The 21,139-nt window shown below is 44.5% G+C and overlaps 1 protein-coding gene across 1 annotated transcript in view; it reads left to right on the top strand.

Annotated features, from left to right (window-relative positions):
- LOC126537493 (para-nitrobenzyl esterase-like) overlaps positions 1 to 21,139 on the top strand; it is an 87,803-nt gene that overhangs the window by 45,996 nt on the left and 20,668 nt on the right. The window contains exon 3 of the mRNA XM_050184519.3: positions 11,653 to 11,853. Coding sequence (XP_050040476.1) covers positions 11,653 to 11,853 — 201 coding nt within the window. The remainder of the gene's footprint in view (positions 1 to 11,652; positions 11,854 to 21,139) is intronic.

Raw genomic sequence — 21,139 nt, 5'->3', positions numbered from 1 at the left:
TGTTTAAGGTGAAACACGAGAAAAGTGATCTTTCTAAACTACAAAAGAAAATTTAGAAATATTCTGCGCATATTTGTCACAAAGGCCGCATTTCTATCCGCTCTGTTACGGCTATTACATGAACTTTTATATTGATAAGAGTTTTGAGGTGAACCCTAGTGGATGGTTCCGGGCAGCTGATTTTTTTATGTTATGTAGCGTAAAAGCTCCACACTTTAGATAAACTCGCGCTACAGAGCTTGTACTTCAAAGCTACTGCTGTGAGCTATGTCGAGAGCGTTACTAGAAAATGGAGTCTGGGAGGTGATTTTTACTAGTGTATTTGCCTTATTGTCTGCGTTTTCCTTTTATGATCTCGATGTATAGTTGTACGTACCTCTTATTGCAGGTGCTGATACCAAATATTCTTAATTTGGTGTATATGTTCTTTATCTGACGTACTTCGCCTTCATGGCAAATCTTTGTGCTAGTGATGCTCTTACATTTCGCGATGCTGTGATATTTTTTGAGACCATCTTCAAGCATGCTGACAGCAGCAAAATGAATAAGGAGTCGCCTTCTTATTAAAGAAACGTGTAATAATAATAATAATAATAATAATAATAATAATAATAATAATAATAATAATAATAATATTAATAATAATAATAACAAACAATAGTCTGAATGCGCGAATGGGAATTCGTTAGAGGAAGGCATTCGGCGCCCATTGTCCCAAGGAAGTTATCAGTAGTCTAACACCACAATTAACCGGAAAGAATTCTCCGTTATCTGTACAGTTACACCAACGACATCTCTGATGGTACGGTTTCACTTTGATCTCAGCATTGTCTAATGAAACTCAATTCTCTTGCGCGTTGTAACGGTCGAAGATTAGGTTACACAGATAAACATCTGTAAAAGACAGAAAAGGAAATGTCACTGAGCAAAGAGATAAGGGAAAATCCCCAATGACTCTTGAAGTAGAAGCTCGATTCACGAGGCCCTTTCCCTTCAATATTGTCTATACATTTCATTCTGGGTTCGACGACGAGTTGTCGACCACAACAATACAATGACAATCTCTCTCGCATTCGCTGAATCGCTTTTAGGCCGAAGGATGTTAAGGTTAGTACTCAGTTCGTTCCGTGCATAACTCTCTCTCTCTCTCTCTCTCTCTCTCTATGTAGTCCTCTGTCTATCCAATCCAGGGCGCATGGTTCGTTCAACGCAGCTTTGGACGCCGGAAATTGCTGAGACAGCTGACGGTGGCTGGAGGATTACGGCGAGGAGGATGTAGTCGACTCAGCCCTATCATAGATATGTTCGAAGCCGCGTCCGAAAGAGAGCATATAGTTTAAGTCACGACTGCATGATAGCACTACCTTGCGGGGTAATAGGCATCGGCGGACGCTTAGAGAATGTTCGGCGCTGGCGGCAATAATGGGTCTCGATATCTGCCTTCAAAACCGGATGGCCACATGAGGCGCCGGAAGCTCCTATTTCGCAGATAACGAAACCACTGAGGCTTACACATGCTAATAATGCTGTAGCTGCCAAAAATTTAGGGAGAATTGTTAGCACCTATAGCTATGAACAACGCAGGCACAGGTGTCTAAAACCGTGGGCATGGTTCGAGCACTGACGAGACACACATAAAACGAAGCGATATTTCATTGGATTTCCCAAAACAAACATGCAGTCTGCGAAATATTTCTGGTAGGTAAAGAACCTTCTTCAAACAAAACTTAGCACTGCATATGAAGTAATTTATTTGAGCTACCTTTATTTTCTTGTGCCGCTGCCTTTTCTTTTCTGGTATCCGCACAGTTGTTACTTGTTACAGTAATAGAATTTATGGTTTCAGAATTTGCACAAAACATATTTTTTCGGTAGTTTGGTGACGATAAAATAAAGATACGTCCTTTGTACCAATTTTTTTTTTACTTTCTAGCTTTGACATTGCGATAGCGCATTATTTTTCGTTTTTTCTTCTTGTTTTTTTTTCTTGAATAGGATAGCGATGCACTTTGCCTATAGCATCCACCCCAGTAATATAGTAATATTTGCAACGCGCAAAGGAGCGAGGATATTGGTGAATCTGGGTAGTGCCAGAAAGCGGCGAATTCAGAAGCAGAACTGCATGAAAACGGGACCGCGCGAGAGTAATTGGAAACATAATGGAAAAACGTTGCAACTTGAAAGGAGGAAAAAAGTAACAACGCGCGCAGAGGCAACAACACCAACAAAATGGAAGCTGGGTACGAGAGAGAGATAGGCCTTTTCCAATCGCTTCCTACCGCCGTCGACCTCACTTGCGCTGTTTCCCCCTGTTTCGAGAGGAAACAGCGTCGCGGCGCCCATGAAGAGTTTCGGAAACCGGTACCGCGTCTCTGTAGTACGCCTGTTTATTTGAAACCGTTCTTTACAGATGCGCAATTTTGAGTTCGCGATATGCTCTTGGAATGTTTTCCCTGCTACACACTAAGAATCGTTGTAACTCGCGTTAGGTATTTTCTTTTTTTTGTTGTTGTTGTTATTGTTTTTGTTGTTCTTGTTGATTTTATTTATCTAGCGTCGCCTCACACATTTTAGTAATATACATGGCAACATCATCCTGCGAGAGCTACATACGAAGAACGGTATTCGAGGAAGAAAGCATCTGGCAATATGTTTGCACGCTATAGGGGAATAGGAAGGGTACCGGTACACTTAGAGATATGGAACAGGTGCTTTAGCACCGCGGTATGTAGAAGTGGCATAGCGCGAAGAGATAGATCTCCGCGTACATTTCCTTTAATTTTCTTATTTTCCATGCGCGGACGAGTTTTTTTCAAGAACTATTAGAAAAGAACAAAAGGGTCTGGGTACCTGGCATCTTCAGTTCTTCGAGCGAATCAATAAAAAAAAAAGGCAACTAGCAAGTGCTTTGCTTGACTCGTTTGTGAAATTCGCTGCTTCTAAGCAAGCTGTGCAGATGGTTTATTATGTAATTTGTAAAGTAACACTATTTGGCGCCCGGAAGCTTGTGTCCTCTGTACTGGTTGTGAAAGTGGTTCAATGATTTCCACAAGCGGGCGGCAAAGGTTAGTTCTTTTATCTTGCTTGCTTTATTGCTGAGTGGCATGGCTATACTAAAAGCAGACAATACCCATATAATAACATTCTGAATACTTTCCCATTCTGGAAGGTTTTGAATTTGATGATATAAGTTTAAAGCTTCCAAGAAGGCGCCAAGAATGAACTCAACAGATATATGATAGATAAGAAGAAATGGAATGAAAATGCTTTCTTTTTACTTGATAGCAGGCCTTCAGAACGAAATGCTTTTCATTCTGAATTTATTTCGTTCTTGAAAAATGTACCGTTCCAGTTCTGCTCCTCAACGAAAAAAAAAATTAACCGTAACGGTTCATAACGGCGTTGTTTCGCATGCAAACATTTTCGACGCGTAGTAACAATAAAAACATACTAGTTATAGTTCACAATAGGTGAATTATGAATTCTGATATCGGGATCACTCAGTGCCTTGAGTTAAGACACTGACCATGATCTCAGAAGCAGCACGTCATTGAGTGGTACTCGCCGATATGTGAGACCGCTGTTCCGATAACACGAACCTAAACCAACGTCAACGAAGGATAAAGCTTTGGCAACAAAGCCTCCTACCCGTATAATACGAAACAATAAGCTTTTCAGTGCGCGAGCCCTGGGTTTTGACACGATGCCGATCTGCTAGTGCAACGAGCGGCAGGCCTAGACTAGTAGAGTGCTCGACCGGCTGTCGTTCACGCTATCCCTACCCTGCCTGAGATACGCGGTTATGTGGACCTCTTAGATACCTGCTAATTCTAACTTTGTCTGACGCCGGTTGTTTCAGATTTCCAACTTTCCCCGTGAACCGAAAATCGAACGAAAATACTTCGGTTTCACTCCGAAACAAAACAATAAATAACTTTTCGGCTATGCTTTCGTGCCCGTCAAAAATATCGTTTTTTTTTTCGTTTTTCGTTTTTCTCTTTGTTGCGTTCAGACACACTGCTTTGCGGGCACAACCAACTGCACATACGCACAGTGACAAACAAAATGATATCGTTATCGTAACAATCCTGTCTTATTTGATGTCCACTTCAGGGCTAAGGCCTCTCTCCTAATGATCTCCTATTTCAATTGACTCTTCCGTTGATTCCATCCTTTTCTAGCTAATCTCTTAACCTGATCATGCCACCTTCTCCTCTGGCGTCCTTGATCTGAATTTTTCCTTCTTTTGTTCCTTTCTGTGGCTCTAATTAACAACGGGTGAGTTCGACTACGCATTATATGACCTGTTCAATACCGCTAATAGCCTCAACTGGAGTATCAGTTACTCCAGTTTGCTGTCTGACCGACTACACTGTCTTCTTTCATTCGATTGCGCGCTATAGTGTCAGTAGGTTGTCCTCCAGCGTCTTCGTTATCTTCCCCGTTTCAGCCTGATAGCTGCGTATTGGCAGATCTCAATGATTGTGCACAATTCTTTTCCAAGATGTTGGTCATCAGAAGGTCATGCACGCGATGTATTTTGGTCCATCCAAAGAAGTCGTACAATAGTTTCTGAGCTCGGAAACTCAAAGAAACACGCAAAGTCAGAACACACGTAACTGGTTTATTTCCACAACCAGCAAGTTTAGAACAAGAGACGCAATAAAATCGCCATGTTCACGGAGCAATGCTCTATGCTGCGAGAGCGCGGCAACAAATTCACGGAAATGGTAAGAAACTACGGGCACTTCGCTTCTGCTCCAAGCTGTTCCGAAAACATCTCATCACAGTTACCCATAAAAAAATAGCGCTTGACGCTAAAATAGCTCTGATAACTGTTTCAACACTAAGCGCCCATAAAGTGTCATGGTGGCCAAGCGGCACAACCAAACTATAAGCAGCCGAGGCGGGTTTGACGACGCGACAAGTTAGGGTCCACGGTGTATTACGCATCATTGCCAGTCAGGAATATTCCCGTTGGCACGCGGTAGTCCAAAGATACACTGCGATGGACATTGAGTGCCCGAGTCAGGTGGCTCTTCTGGATACGTTCTAATGCGTCCGTTTACGTCGGTTCGGGCAGTGAATAGCACCATGCAAAAGAGCAAAGACGCCCAGTTATCGTCACAATGTCCGTGCAGTACCAGGCCACGGCCACACACTAGTGACATATTTTATACAGCTTCTCGTTCCGTAGCTGTAGTGTATGAAACGAGAGATGCTATGTTACAAGATTCTAGATTAGCTATCGCCATATGCGGACCTTTAACGTGAAACTTAAATCGAATTACGCAAGCGTCTTCACATTTTCCTGCATCGCAATGAGGCCACTGGTGGCGGAATTCGATCCCGAACCTGCTCAACAGGAACATTTTGCGGGTAAAGAGGCACCATAGCGGATGAAACCGCAATGAAGTATTGGCCTGAAACCAAATGAAAGGGGCGAAAGACAGCAGCACACCTGTATATGGCCTGATTTGCTCTCATATCGTTTCCACTGTTCCACAATTTTAAACTGACTGTATACATGCCGAGCCACAAAAGAAATTCGAACGTTTCGCCACTCGTTAACCGGTCATAACCATTAACGCGATGCATCCTTCGCCTCTTTCCTCCCACTTTGCCTGGACGACTGCGTGACCAAGTGAACTTGGCCAGTACAGGCCACAGTGTAATTAAATGTACTGACTTGGTAGACCGACCCTGATATACCGGTTCACCACGGGTCCTCGCAAGAATTTTAGCTTGGTGTTTACCGTGGGCCAATCCTGGAGGTAGTGCGAGGTCAGTTCATCCATACAGATCACAGCATTAAGCAATAAAGGTATACAATAAGTGTTTCGAGCAGCATATCACAATCACTGTACTAGCAGTTCTACCGGGAAGCTATTACTTCACCTCGATAGTTATCCTCTCATTGATTCGGCCCAATTGTTCAAGCGAAACTTTTTTTGCCTACCTTCTCAGCTTTGGCAAGAACGTAAAACTGGGATTTCTTATGCACAAACTAAGGAACACGCCATCACAGATCAAACTCCTTGATTATAACATATTTATTTTACCTTGTCTAGAGTACGTATGCGTGGCCTGAGATCCGTGTTTAAAAAAAAGCATGCTTATAAAATAGAAATGGTTCAAAGGAGGGCAGCAAGATTTCTCTATAACACCTATCAAAATCTTGATTCGTCTTCTTCACTGATGGCTAGTAACGACATCCGGCTTTTGGAACAGCGCAGAGCTATCGTCAGGCTAAACTTTCTTTTCTTGCACCACAATCGGCAGTTTAATATCGATTCTGTTGTATACCTTATTGCCACTTTTCTCGCTGCAGGCCAGACATAGTCACAATCGCGACCTGACACCATACTTAAAACGCACTAACCTATTCAAACACTCATTTTTTTCCGCGAACCATCATCGAACGGAACGCATTGCGTTCAAATATCTGTTTCCGAATGTGGCCTTCCTGATTTCGAGAAAGACGTGTCATTTTGTGCAAACTTCATTGTTCTTGCCTATATTTTGACAACTCATGAACTAACTTTTATTTGCTCTTTCTTTATGCGCATAAAAGTGATTTTACCGAGTTGTGCAGTTTTCTGTCTCCAATATATATTTAACCATGTTCTTTACTGTAGGATTGTTTTGAGCGGCAATGCTTGCAATATTTTGCTATGTAACCTGTTCAGTTTCCATCACTATGTTAATTTTCTTGCCCCTCCTGCTTCGTCTTCGGACTGCAGTATGTACTAAATTATAAAAATATAGCTGATGTACGAAGGGTACATGTGACCAAATAAATAAAAGCATTTACACTAAGCACACCTGGTGTGCTTAGTGTAAATGTAGTGGAAGTAAGCGCGACTTCCGGTTCTGCGTCACAAGCAAAATATGCGCCTTCATAATACTTCAACAAATATTGCCTACGCACAAGCATCTCTAAAACGCAGCGACAAGTTAATGCTACAACATCTTTTATTAGGCGGATTGTTTGATTTACATTATATTCTTCGATTTAGCGGTTCGGTATGTGTCTCTGAGTGTGTGCCTATTCATGGCCATTTTTCCAGAATGGTTACGCGCCACTCTAACACAACAGATAAAGAATTCTCAAGAGTTGCTTGATACGAGAACTTATCTGTGCACATGCCTGCCATCACCAATCCTCCCTCGTCAACCACCATACATCCCTTCATCTTTCTTGCACCACAGCGTAGGCATGTTACAGTGCGTAATAGTCTAATTTGGAGTTCGCTTGCCCACATAGCTTGTGAGCGGTGTAGCGCATAAACGTAAATATTGTAAGAGAATAGAGTTGTGACTTTGTGGTAGGTGAACATAAACATGTTATGACATTGTACACGCATAGAATCAAAGTAAACGAAATCGTACGCATCACATTTAGCTGTAGAAATTTATGTAACCGTTTCACTAAAACTTCGCTTCAGGTACAGTTCGCAACACGTGCATTTCATCTGCATTTTTTTCCTTTCTTAGCCTTCACTTTTTGCAATTCCAATTCCGTGACACAGAGACCTAAAATTAAGATAATGCTACAGAAATGAAATCCTCCTTTATTCGGCACATCCTGCAGAATAAAGAAATCAAGAGAGTATATTGTGGTATGAAAGCTCGAGCCTAAGATAACGTGAACAGCAGCCGCGCAGGCTGTCAAACCATGCACCGGCACGCCGATGCTACGGTCGATTCAGTACGGCATCAATGTAGGAGCATCAGCTAAGTCCTGCCGAGTGCTTCGGTCAAAATGGGATGCCATCCATGGCAGAGCACGATACAAAAAAAAAAAAGACGGCGTACAAAACCTCGCTTGAGAGAACGTTGGTAATCCTGCGGCCCTTTTACGGGTTTGGTCTTAACGTCAAAGCCTCTTGAGCCAGCCTGTCAGCAGCTTCGTTACTACAAGTACCCACGAGCGACGGAAGCCAATAAACTGCCTCGACATTGTCACTGCTTTAGATCCAGCGAAGCTGACAGGCAGCTACCGTCAATGGGAGAACGCTGTCGAAACCTTTCCGGATCAGATTAGCAGTCTCAAAGAGAAAGAAAAAGGAAACAAATCGCAGTTGCCCCGAAAGGCAAAGCATCGATTGCGATAGAAAATTAGTAGACAGGTGTAGAAAGTAAGGATAGTAGCTTTACGGTAGCATAAAGCAGTAAACATTCGCTTACTAACTAGATTAACAAGAACGGTGTCCCGCGCTCGCAGGTAAACATGAACATATCGCGTTTGATGACCACGGAAATTCGCTGTCAAAACACTAGCGTGTGACCATGCGGTAGCAGCAGCGAGCGAATTGACGTTCGTGTTGTCTCTCTCTTCAACGCGAGGTAAACGTCGAAAGCACAGCGCATACGAAGATCCCGGCACTCGGCGTGTGCGCTTTGTCCACAGCGAAGATCACTTTCATGATACGGCGGCCGCGCGGCCGCGCCGTAAGCGGCAGCCGCAGGAGCAGAACGCCCACCATCTTTTTCACCTACCCCCGGTGCCTCGCGCGGGACAGAAGACGGCGCACTTCCGCAACGTCTTCCTTCCTTGTGCGCGCGAGATCGAACCCTGATCTTGGACTCACCTTCGCAAGCTTTCACTCGTACATACAGCGTACAGCGCGCGGCGACGTTGTTATACTGTTTAAACTCTATACAGAATATCACGGTGACGGCAGAAATTTGTTTGGAGTGTCGTAAGGAGCTGAAATACGAGTTTTATTAACTGTCCGCTCAAATCGACACCGAAGGCTTTATTCAGGCATGGAAGAGAGGTTACTGCAATGCAGCTGCCGCGGATGCGTGAAGGCCAGTTTTCCGGCTCTTCTTGGATGCTAAAGCATCAAATGGCCCACTGAGGGGAAAAGCCGGCCTCTGTAGTAGCGAAACGCCACCGAAATCGCCCCCGCGCCGCCTTACGTGCGCGTCTCGAAGGAGCAGAGCGGGCGAAAGCGAACACGTGCTACCGCGCTGGCTCGCAAGGTGTTACGTGAGGGAAGAGGGCATCGCCGCGACGCCACGTCAACCTCGCTCTCGAAAGCCTGTGTTGTCCGAGCGTTCTAGCGTTCTAGCTTCGCCTCGGTAATCGCTATAACGAAATTAACGTATAAAAAAGCAATAAATGCGAAAGGAAATACGCTGGTGGTAGTGAGTTTCGAGCCTACGACCCAACGCTTGAAAGCCAGTGTCGTATGCCCACCGGGCCAAACCAGCGCCTTCTAGATATTACGACCTGTAAACAGTGCTTAAGGAAATCATGCTACTTGGACCAATATTTCCATTTCCAAGACCGGCGCGACGAAAGCGATAACGGCAAAATCACCGCGGATTAGTCGGGAGCATCCCCATTAGATTCTGTGACAGTCGGGCAATGTAGCATGACGTCACTAATCGAAGTACACCGGCCTTATGCTGTCTAGGAAGCGTTGGCCAAGACTCCAAACGCCCTCACTTGCACGCGAGGAGTTCAAAACTCGAAGGACTGCTCAGCGGCGTTCAATTGGATATTAATGCCTTTCGGTGACCACGATGATTTGCCTATCCTCACGCACGGCCTGCGCCGCCGCTGCCGCAGAAGAGCGGACCGGCATCTGTTGGTGGTGCGAAGAACATAGCGACTGGCGTGGCGTGCGTCCTCCAAGGCGATTGATTGGCCTAATCGGTTAGAGAATAACCAGGCAGCTACACCCACGGTCAAGAAACCGGGCGATGTTCGCGAAGGAATGCTTCGTTTTTAATATAGTTCAAGGAGGTGTTGGCTTTACGGAGTTACGGATGCAACAAAGCGTGGCTAGAATACCTCATAATCACACCACCGCCTAATAAGTAAACGTGACTGTTTGTGCTATCCGAGAGAAGGAACCTTCCATACCTGGTCTAACGGCAAACATGCCGAGCTATTACCTATGTTATTCTCAGATAGGTCCCTTGGTCAAAAAAACCTAGTGTTCCACTTTGTTCAAAGCCAAAAGTCCCGTCTATATGTCGCGTGTTTTGTTCGAAGAGACAAATGAAACGTGCGACAGCGTAGTATGCGGTTAGCGATGTGAAGAACCGGTCATGCAACATATTCAATTATGGGTGAGTTTCACTTCTGTGGCAGGCTTTAGGTGCGTGGGCAGCCATGAATAAGTTTGAAATGGGATCAGCCTAAAATATTGTCGAAATGCCGAAATAATGTCGAAATAGAAGATGTACAATAGATTCTGGGCAAAATTCGTAGAGCCTGAGTGAATATTCAGAGATCAAGTTGGAAGCGAACACCTTCAATTCAGTATTGCTTGGCGCGTGTGGTATGGGCACAAAAAGAAAGGACGAGCAAAACATATCTCACGATAACTCGTTAGAAGAACATAATTGTGCATTTGTTGATTGTTGTTATAAATTCTTGTATTTGCCGTTTTCTGAAAGTTTCAAACAAGAATTTATGGCATCTGTTTCGGCATGACGTCTTAAATTTCTCTTTATATTTGATATCTTTCTGTGATTGGGGGTGTTAAATGCGGTTATTTTATTTTGTCTGTGGTATTTATTTATTTTGGCACTTACACTTTCAGTGGCCGGCAACAACTATAATTTTTTATGCTATAGCTGAGTATTTTGCGAAGAAATGTTATGCATAACTATCCGCTCCAGAAGCTCTGTTGCCACCTTCCTGCATTTGCAAAAGCATTCTACAGCGAAGCCTGGAAGAATGAACCCCACTAGTATATCTTTCACGAAACCATGCTTTGTCACTTGAGTTGATGTCGTATGCAACTGGCATCTCATTTTTTGTCTAAGGGCGTGAAAAAAAAAACACAGTATGTTGAAGGGTTTCCACCAACCTTGTGACGGTCATTAACAAGAGGAGCGGGAGTTGAGAAGGGCGCGCACTACACTTGAAGGGTTGTAGTCTGATTTCTGATATATTTCTGATTTAAAAGACCTTCATTATACTCTGCCAAACTATTTTGTTACGACACAAAACGCAGGTTGATTAGAGGAAGAACTGCATATCAGCGTTCAAGTTTGTTATCCCACAGGTTTGTGTCATTAGGAAGTTAAAAAAAAAAGTCGGCAGATCCCACGCTCTGGGGGAATCGATGCTATACGAAGCAGTGTGCGGGGAGCATACCAAGTTAACGAAACGACCTTACAAGCATCAAGATGTAGCCGGCTGTTTCATTACCTACATGGCACGCATGTCATGACATTCATGTTGTGACCGATCGTTTATCCTCGTCATACACTCTTCTCATACTATGCCAATTTTGGTACACACCACGTTAACGAAACGACCATGAGAGCACCAATAGATAGATAGATAGATAGATAGATAGATAGATAGATAGATAGATAGATAGATAGATAGATAGATAGATAGATAGATAGATAGATAGATAGATAGACAGATAGACAGATAGATAGATAGATAGATAGATAGATAGATAGATAGATAGATAGATAGATAGATAGATAGATAGATAGATAGATAGATAGATAGATAGATAGATAGATAGATAGATAGATAGATACTGTCAAAGTGGCAACAAAGGTTCGGCAAGAAATGCTTAGCATTTCAAATTGGATGGGGCAATGTCGTACGGCGCTTGCAGTTGAAGAAGGCCGTTCGTTTTCACCTGCCCCTTTCGCTCATTGCAGGCGCTACGTTACGCCGAGGCACCCGTGGGTGAACGCCGGTGGCGCAAGCCGCAGCCCAGCAACGCCCAGTCATGCGTCGCCGGTCGCCGGGCCGAGCACTTCGGATCGCCGTGCCTGCAGGCCAACCCGGTCACCAAGAAGTTCGAAGGGTCCGAGGACTGCCTCTTCCTCAACGTCTGGACGCCACGCATAGACGTCACCGTGAGTGTGCAGATACAATAGGGCACCTTATAGCTCCTTGTACCGCTGTCGTCGCTCGAGAGCTTTTAAGGGGCCCAGATGTTTAATCCGTGGCTTCGTCTATGCTTAAGGAGAACAACAGAAGTGAAGCTATACGCGTCGAACTGCAAATGACGTAAACGAATTGGTCACTCTCGTTTCCGCATTGCGAGGCAGCCCTTTATTGGCACCTTCCCTGTCGTCCCGGCCTCGAGAAGAGCGCTCTAGCGTAAATCTTTAGCTGCTCCGGCGCCGCCTAAACGAAATCCGCGCCATTCAGCCAGTCACTGTCGCTGATAGGCACTGTCGCTGCCACCATGGTGTGCGATGAATAATTCACGAAAAGTTGCAGGTTAAACCATTTTGTATTTTGTTTGTAAGCTGTTAATGGTTAATTTTGAACTGGAAAGCGAACAGGCGAGTTTCTGAGTGCACACATTTATCTGTGAATGCGTATGCCTGTGTGGCATACGCTTGTATAGAAGCATAAACGGGGACACACGACCTTCGAGCCTCTCTCACTTCTGTTACAGTTGTTTTTGCATCTTCTCCTTTCTGCCGTTTTGAATTGTTATTTATTTGTCATGCACCGTTGAACAACTGGAGCAATATGTTGTATGCAGATTAGGAGTTGTATGTTGTATGCAGATTAGGAGTTGTATTCCAACGGACATAAAGCTGTCTCCCAGTATAGGCAGCTTTAAAAAGCATTTATTCTCATATTTACTTAATTTGTAATTGCTGTAATGTAATTTAACATGTTCTATTTGCTTCATTATGGGTAAAACATTATATATCTTTAACATTTCACCATTTCACCAACATTTCATCATATCTGTCCACTTGTTTCCTTGTGTCAGTTATTGTTAGAACACTGCCTCATAGGCTACATTTCACTTCCCATGTTTTGTTTTGTTTTTAATTCAGTACATGATGTAATTCTATACAGTGTTATGCCATGTTTTCAGTTTATTTGTTTTCTTGCATTAATACATGTTAACAATTCTACCTCTTTGCTATATTTGCATTAACCTGAATTGTTTTGTTACTTTTATTTGTTCATAACGCCATTCTTTGTACTATCATATGTTTTGGTTCCTTTGCTGTCATGTGTAATTATTTGTAGACAACTTTAAAACTTTGCTGCGTTTGCTGTAACCTAACTTGTTTTGATCTTTCTAATTAGAACAGGAGGTCCCCCTACAGCCTCGCGCTTTGGGACCTCCTTCTGTATATCTTGTTACTGTGATTTTATTTTCTTGATTGAATAAATAAAAGCTGATCTTGAAATCAGAATAATTTGCGTCTGTGCGTAAGCGTTTTAAATTGGTGACGACTGCCTATTGTAGGCAAGCGCACGGTTTGAATATGAATTTCTTTGCATCTAGCTATTGTGGGAGATTTTAAATGCGCAACGATTTTAAGCGATCATTCTTGCTGAGAGAACTACGCATTTCATACGTTTATGGACTGAAATCAGTCAATTAGACCAAGCAAACACTTGGAGGAACTAGTGGTATACATGCCTATATAGAATGCAGTTAACGCGACTTCTAGCAGCAGTGCAATGTACTGCGTACGTATTAATTTGCGGAGTTTTGAGGAGGTGTGGTGCTGGTGAAGCTGCCGTCACAAAACCTTTTTTTTCCCACCACCTCCACTTCTTATGTATACGTAAATGCACTTTTCTGATGAAAAAGCAAGCAATACATGCTATAATACCGGACGTGGTAGAGTAGTGGCTTTGGCGATGAGCTGCTAAAAACTCGAGGTCCTGGGGTCCAATTCCTGGCGTTGGCGGCCTCATTTAGAATTAGTCGAAATACATAAAATAACGTATTCCGTGCATTGGGTGCACGTTAAAAAAACTCAAGATGGTACAAATTAATCTGGAGCCCCTTCCTACGACATGCCTCAGAATCAGATCCTGTTTTTTTTTTTTGCACGTAACACTTTCATATTTTTAAAAATGTTCTACAACTGAATGATACGCTGAAGGCTTAATATGTACACGCGTACATTCCTTTTTTTTCTGTGACCGTTTTTCTTTTTTGCCGTCCCACTATTGTTATACAGTTATCGCTTGTCGCAACATGCGGTTACATGTATCCGAACCTTCGCGAAAGTTCTCGCTCATTTTATAGGGAGAGAAAATTTTCTAATCAGATTACACGGGTGACGCAAATAGCAAAGTGCATTCGGGAACGTTTGCGAGCACTACAGATTACTATAGAATGTACTGTGAGTCTTACATAAATAGCCGACGCACTTGACTTATCCATCAGATTTAGACGACAGACGACTGTACTCACCGTTGTGGTTTTGCTATGAGTGTTGCTTGTTTTTCTTAGCGCAAGTTCGTCTAATAGAGGGTTGGAATTGGGACTTGAAGTTTTGGCGCTTAATAGTTAGTTATTCACCGTCCCTACAAAGTGAAATCTCGTGAAGGTGTTTCTACCTTCATGGTCCGGTCACCCCCGACAAGCCGTGAGCCCAGTACAAAGCGTGAATGCAACGCCAACGCCACCCCAGCAACGATTGCCCCGCCAACGCCAACGGCTACAGGAGTTGCCCCCCCCCCCCCCCCCTCGCAGGATGGACCTTTACCCAGCACTTCCACCAAACGTCACATTGGTTATATTCGCGTTGTTTTAATATTTTGTTGAACAACGCTTAATTGCTTATTGTGTGCCCCAGAAATATTCTCCTAGCATAATAAAGCACTGAACACCAACACAAGTTCTCATTATGGGCACCATAGCAAGGAGGTCAATATTGGCGTGTGCTATCACTGCAGATTCATTCCTCCATCATGTTCAGAGAAAGGCTGCACAAAGTAGTCGCCTCCAAGCGTCGCCAAGGAAACCTGCATTGCTAGTAAACGTGGCAACATCACTTTCCTGAAGATTTCAAATTTTACCTTTCCACTTATCTACAGCTAATAAGCTACAACACAATAGTGATAACTTCTCAAACAGGGAAGGAAACCAGGCCATAAAATGAGAGAAAAGAGGAAAACCAAAGTCCAAAAGTAAACGTCTGCACTAAAGTGCGCAATAGACGCTGAAGGATCGTCTGCAGTTCCAACATACATCGCTTCCATCTCCTTGCAATCAAAGGAATTCGCACGGAGACATACGTTCAAGGGAAGGCGTCTTTGTCGATCGCGGCTACTTTCTTTCTTCAACCTTATCACCGGAGCAGGCAAGGTCGTCTCGACGTCGAGACGCGCATTACACGGATCGATGTTGAAAATGGTCTGGTAAGGAGAGCGCCTTGCACAACGCTATTGTCAAGACATCTGCACCGAGAGCGGTTGGGTTTCGGCGCGCCGTTGGTCGGGTGCCTCGCGGGAGACAAGCCTACAATCGGCGTAGCGGTCCCGGGAGCTCGTCTGCAAATGCCCGCTTTATCTCCGTCGGCGGCGGAGCACATTAAGGAATGGTGGCCGTACGAGTCATTTGCCGCGGCTTTGCAGGCACGATTTCCTCTCGCTGCTCTTTTTTTTTTCTTCGCCTATTGAAACGAAAATAGTAGACCCTCAATTTTTTTTATTTTTTGCGCGCAATGATTACTTTTATGCGCGAAGGTGTGTACAACCAATAGTTTTTATTAAATCGTGACGTATCGTACCGCAGTTCTGGTGCATCAATTACGTAAAGTGCTATCCATTTCGTTACGACCATTTCCTTTCAATTTTAGGTAAATATCGAAATGTTTTCGCTGTAGGCTTTCGCTTTGAGCATATAAAAGAAATAACTGGGCAAGTTGGAGGGCGCCGGATGTGAAGAAACAGCGCGACCAATAAAGCGAAACCGCACACATTTCGTGTGGATTTTTCTCTTTCAGGCTTGTCTACGTCGCAGCGTTTGTTCAGAAGGGGGCCTTCTTTTGAGTTTGGTGATTGCCTACACAAAGATATCTACAAAGCGTCGCTTCCGAAGTTGATTCCCACGGTTACTTTAATTTTTTTCTTGTGCTAAAATATTACACAGAGTATTTTGATTCTAAAGAAACAAGCTCATAAGAAACTCTGTATACGGCTCGCTGTCTCACGCGTAGCGTACATGCCTGCGACATAAATGCGCCAGAATAATATTTGGCATAAGGCTTCCCGTAGAAATTGTACAACATACTTATCATGAGTGAAAAATGTGGAAAGGCGCGTAAGAGCATGAAGACACGAAAGAAGACAAGGTTGACGTAGTTGGTCTATGCATTGACGTCTACTGAAATTTGATGGGGGGAGAGGTGGGGGCATTATTAAAGATGATGCAATGTTGCACAATTGATTGAAGTTTTATTCATTTCACTAAAGGACCTTACATTCTTCCCCGCATTTTCTATTTTTTTTATTCAAGCGCTGTTTTTTCATTCGTTTTTCTTTTCTCATTTTCCTTTTTTTAGAACACGTAAATCCATGTTGTCTTCATCCTCGTCGACTAAGGTTGACCCCTCTTTTTTCTTTTTCACCTCGAGGCCAAGTGGGCAGATCTCGCAGATAGTATCGGCTATGATGCAATGTGGTTAATTTGTGACTATATGGGCGCTTATTACCCCCTTACCCTTACTTTGTCTATTCTGTGACTAATTCTATCTTCTTTGTTTCCTTGATAACTACATCTTAGTATTTTTTGCTATACGTTACGGTGCTACGGAGGCGCGAAATGGCCGTCTTTTGACGGGAAGACCAGATAGATACCAAGATTTGACGTACTGGAAAGCCGTGAGAAGACGTGTCTTCAACAGATGAGAATTAGCAAATGTAGTGGTTGGGAAACAGCTAAATTATAGTGGGTCTCAAAATGCGGGGCCTCTCGTCACGCGCATTATCGTGATGTCACGACACAGAGCAAAAATTTCTGACGCCTTGTAGCAATAACGCTCGGTATGATGAATTCGTTCATACAAACAAATAATTAATAATAATAATAATCTAGTTAGACTATTTTGCACGTTTCTTCAGGCTATGTTCCCGTGTGGCAGTCACCAAATTCTCCGAATCGGGGCAAGCCAATGTATCGTGAAGTCATCGCGTATGCACATCCCACGTGGCGAAACGAAAGCTGCTTGTAAATGTGACTATTACCGTAAGTTATGTACGCCACTCGGACGCTAACGAGAAATATTGTTGGGATTCAGAGGGTTTCTGACATTCACATAACGCAAAATATGACAAGACGGAAATAGTGCGCCAGTAGCTGGCTCTTTCAAGGTGAAGAATGGTGTGCCAGTAGCCTACTCTGTTAAAATGTCGTTCCTTCATTTTTTTAAGGCCAAAACCTTAGGTGGCTCGCTGCAACGGCTCCTACCTAAACAACGCGGCGCCTAGTCGAGCAGTAAAAGAAAAATATACCATAATCAGCAATGGCTCATACCCCTGTAAGCAAGCAAAGATAAAATTGCTCATACCCATGCTTTTCGCATGCTTTTCGCCTCGTCCGAAGGGTCACGAACAGACATTGTGGCCTCAAGGAGGACAACCTGCTTCGGCTCATCAACGCCTTTGTGCTTTGTCACTTCACCTACATGGTGGCCATGCACAACTGGCTCAGAGCAGAGCGGACAAAGCTTAATGCCCTCATTAGAAAATTCTTCAAGAGAGCCCTCGGGCTGCCCGTCAGAACGCATACCGAGGACCTCCTTTGGCTCGGCATACACAACACCATGGAGGAGATAGCCGAGGCTCAGGAACGGGGCCAGCTAACTCGGCTGTCCACCACGCCGGCCGGCAGGCGTATCCTCGAGGAGATCGGACTCGCACTCACCAATAACATGGCTGAAGACACCCGAATCCCCAGAGAAATAGGGGAGAAAGAAGATCGTAGTCGCCCCTTTGCCCCGCAACGTTCATCCCGTTCACAGCGCAGGTCGTCTCAAAGCAAGAGCATTGAATATACTAAAGCAAATAAAGAAGGACAAGATCGAAGCAAGCTTCGTGGACGCAGCTGCATACCGAGACGGCAAGGCTTTTGCAGTTTCCGTCGTTGACACGCTGGGCAAAGTCATCAACTGTGCTTCCGTCCGGACGACGAACCCAGAGGTGGCCGAGCAAGTGGCCATTGCACTCGCCATGCAAGACGGTCAGAGAGAAAGGGTGTGTAGCGATTCTAAAGTGGCCGTCAGTGCATTCCAGAAAGGCCGGGAGGCTGGCAGGCAATACACATTTTGAAAGGCACCAAACATGGTAACACCTCCCTACACTCGTTCCTTTGGTTCCTTGCACACGTCGGGGCGATTGAGGGGGTTCCTGTGAACCTCAACGAGTCTGCCCACGAGGCTGCGCGTGGCTTTACCGACCGCGCTGCCCTCGGATCGGGCGACTCTCTCCCGGACACAGAGACGCTCCTCTCATGCACAACGAAATCACAAAATTCTTTTACTTAGAGAGAAGGGTTTTCCTGCCGCCTCACTCCAAGCTAAGCAGGCCACAGGCGGTCACACTCAGACTCCTGTAAGCGAACTCCTATCCAAATCCGGCGTCCCTTAATAGCATATATCCCGAGATTTATCAGAATTGTTCTTGCGTGGCCTGTGGTGAGGTAGCTACGTTGCCTCATATGCTCTGGGAGTGCGGGTCGCTGGGCCCGAAGTTCACAAAGGAAGAGTGGGACGCGGACCTGTGAAGTCCCGTCTTTGAGGACCAAATCCTGGCCGTCCAGCGCGCTCGCGAACGGGCCGGCAGACTAGATCTGTAAGTCCCGTCGTGGGATTAGACGGGTGCGCGTTTTATCGCGTTTTGCTGGACCAAATAAAAGTTCATTCACTCACTCACACTCACTCATACCCCCGTAAGCAAGCAATAAATGCAATGGCCCATACCCCGTTAAAGCAGAGGCTACAAGCGCACAGCAATGATAAGTGAACAGTGCGCACATTCATTGAAATTACCCATACAACACACAGACCAACATACGTTTCAATAAAGAACAAGCTCGATAGAAGCATCGTAACCATAAATACAGCATTGCATACCCCCCTCGGAAGTATGCTGCGGCCGAGAATGCTGGCCAAATCATTAACGCAGTGCGAAGTGCGAAGCGGCGGGTGCAAGGCGTTAGACTACGAGTGCTGCTTTCCCCTGCTGAGAGGTTGCAGAGAAACGTCCTTGGCGCGAGTCTGACCCCGCCGTACGAGCGCGCGAAGCCGCAGCAAAGCATCGAAAAAGAGCCGAAGAAGACGAACTGCAAAAGCAGAAACGCGACGATGTGAGACGGCAACGCTTCGAGTAGGCTGAAACTTGCAGACAACGTCTTTCCATACGTGTACCTTACACTGTGGCTCGTTATGTCTTCCGGGAAGCCTGACCCCTCCGATCGCATAAGTTAATACATTACCAAGTGTGCCACTCAGGCTTTCACCTTCACGTGTTACATGATTGTAACATTGCTGCCGAACTTTTTCTAACTCCGTTGCGCACTGACTTCACTGAGTGAAGACTTCCTTACCTAACTGATACACCCAGTTTGTAAGAAGTCAGTATTCGCAAGTCGTCAAAATGCAAAGCGTACCAATGGATCGAAAATTTCTGCGCTCATATTTTATTCACTGCCCTGAAAGGGAGAGTTAGAGGTGAACCGACGAAGTGAAGCTCTACGCGCTGAAATTGATATGTATATTTTCTCCCTTGATCAACGTGTCCTTGAGTAGCACTCATATTATTACGCGATCTGAACAATCGGCGAACACGTATTCATATAGCAAGGAAGAGGTGCCATGATAAACGTTCGTTTAGGTTTATTCGAAATGGTCACGACCCCTTTCGCCTGCGATTACCATCAGTTCGGCAGCCGGTTAAAATGATCCCATGCTTCACGTAAGATTTTTCGGGCCAATGTTGTAGTCATGGCTTCGCTTATATATTCGAAATGTTTGAAAAGGTATCGCTCAAATGTGGTATTCGCATTTTCCTACAGAAACAGATTGTCGTCGGAAGTTCGTTATTTGTGGTGATTGGGTAGACCAGCGCGACGAGGGGCATATCTAGCAAAGGGTTAATCGTAAGCGCCTTGTAGTTTCTCTAAGGACAAGGAGCACAAAAAACAGCCGCAGCCTTCAGACACGAGGACGCCCACATCGCCAGAAAGTGTTGCGTTTTAAATATCGAGAATATATTGACACGGGTCATTGTCCATCGGGTGACCGCGTTTCACCATGTAACAAATTTTATCGCTCAACGCAGGACGCTCCTGCATGCATCGGAAATCTCTCAAATGCTATCGATGGTTCTACGCGCGGTCTGTTGTCACCGGGCTTTGTGTAATCTGGTTGCATGTATGCGCAATGCGAATTGTGTAGAACTGTCTGGAAGACGCGCGGACACCAGCGATTACTCTGGAACCTTCGATGACTCCTGGATAAAAGCCACGGAGAAAGAATACTCCGTGATGAAAGCTCACAAGCTTGACCCGCTGATCAGATTTCGACAATCGCGGACAATCGCTTTGAGTTAGCTTGTCTTTGTGGGCACATGTTCACCCAATAATAGTTTCGTCATTTGCAGTATTGCTACTTTGTTCTTTACCGTCACTACACGGTGACGATATCTTACCATTAGTTTGCAACATCTTATGTCGAGCATGGTGAGAACGTGTACCCGTATAACGTTAAAATGCGACAGGAAATGGGTTGCGCTCTTCCTCTTTGCTGACCATATCTCTAGAAACCTTCCGACTTTTCTCTACCTATTAAATGACATTAAGCAATAAATGTATAATTTAAATGTTCTGAGAACATGGCGTCTACTGTACACAAAAGACGGGTAACGTACGAACAGAAAGTAATAAGCTATACAGTCTGAACTGCCGTTAATCCGTGATATCTGAAATATTTGGCTGAGGTTTCCTCCTAATGTCTAGAAGCAAAAATTAAAACAGGGCGACAACTGTACGCATCAGAAGGTTAACACACGAGCAGAAAGTAATAAGCTACAGACTGAATTTCCTTAAATCCGCGACATCTGAAATATTTCGCTGCGCTGGCCTCCTTAAGACTAGAAGCCAATATAAGATCATGGCGTCCACTGTACACATCAAACAGGCAACACACGAACAGAATGTAATAAGCTACAGATTGCATTTCCTTAAATCCGTGACATCTGAAATATTTGGCTGCGCTGTCCCGCTTAAGTCTAGAAGCAAATATAAAACCTCATGCGCGGCCTGCTATCTCCCGCTAGAAGGCATTCGAATTGTCGCCCTCGGGCAAGTCAGCAAATAGTGGACATAAGGTACTAGCCGGACCTCGTTTGCGTCATTCATCCCGATAT

Source organism: Dermacentor andersoni, chromosome 4, assembly GCF_023375885.2.
Source record: "Dermacentor andersoni chromosome 4, qqDerAnde1_hic_scaffold, whole genome shotgun sequence".
Classification (NCBI taxonomy): domain Eukaryota; kingdom Metazoa; phylum Arthropoda; class Arachnida; order Ixodida; family Ixodidae; genus Dermacentor; species Dermacentor andersoni.
Note: the sequence above shows the minus strand (reverse complement) of the source record. Positions and strands in the feature narration are given on the sequence as shown.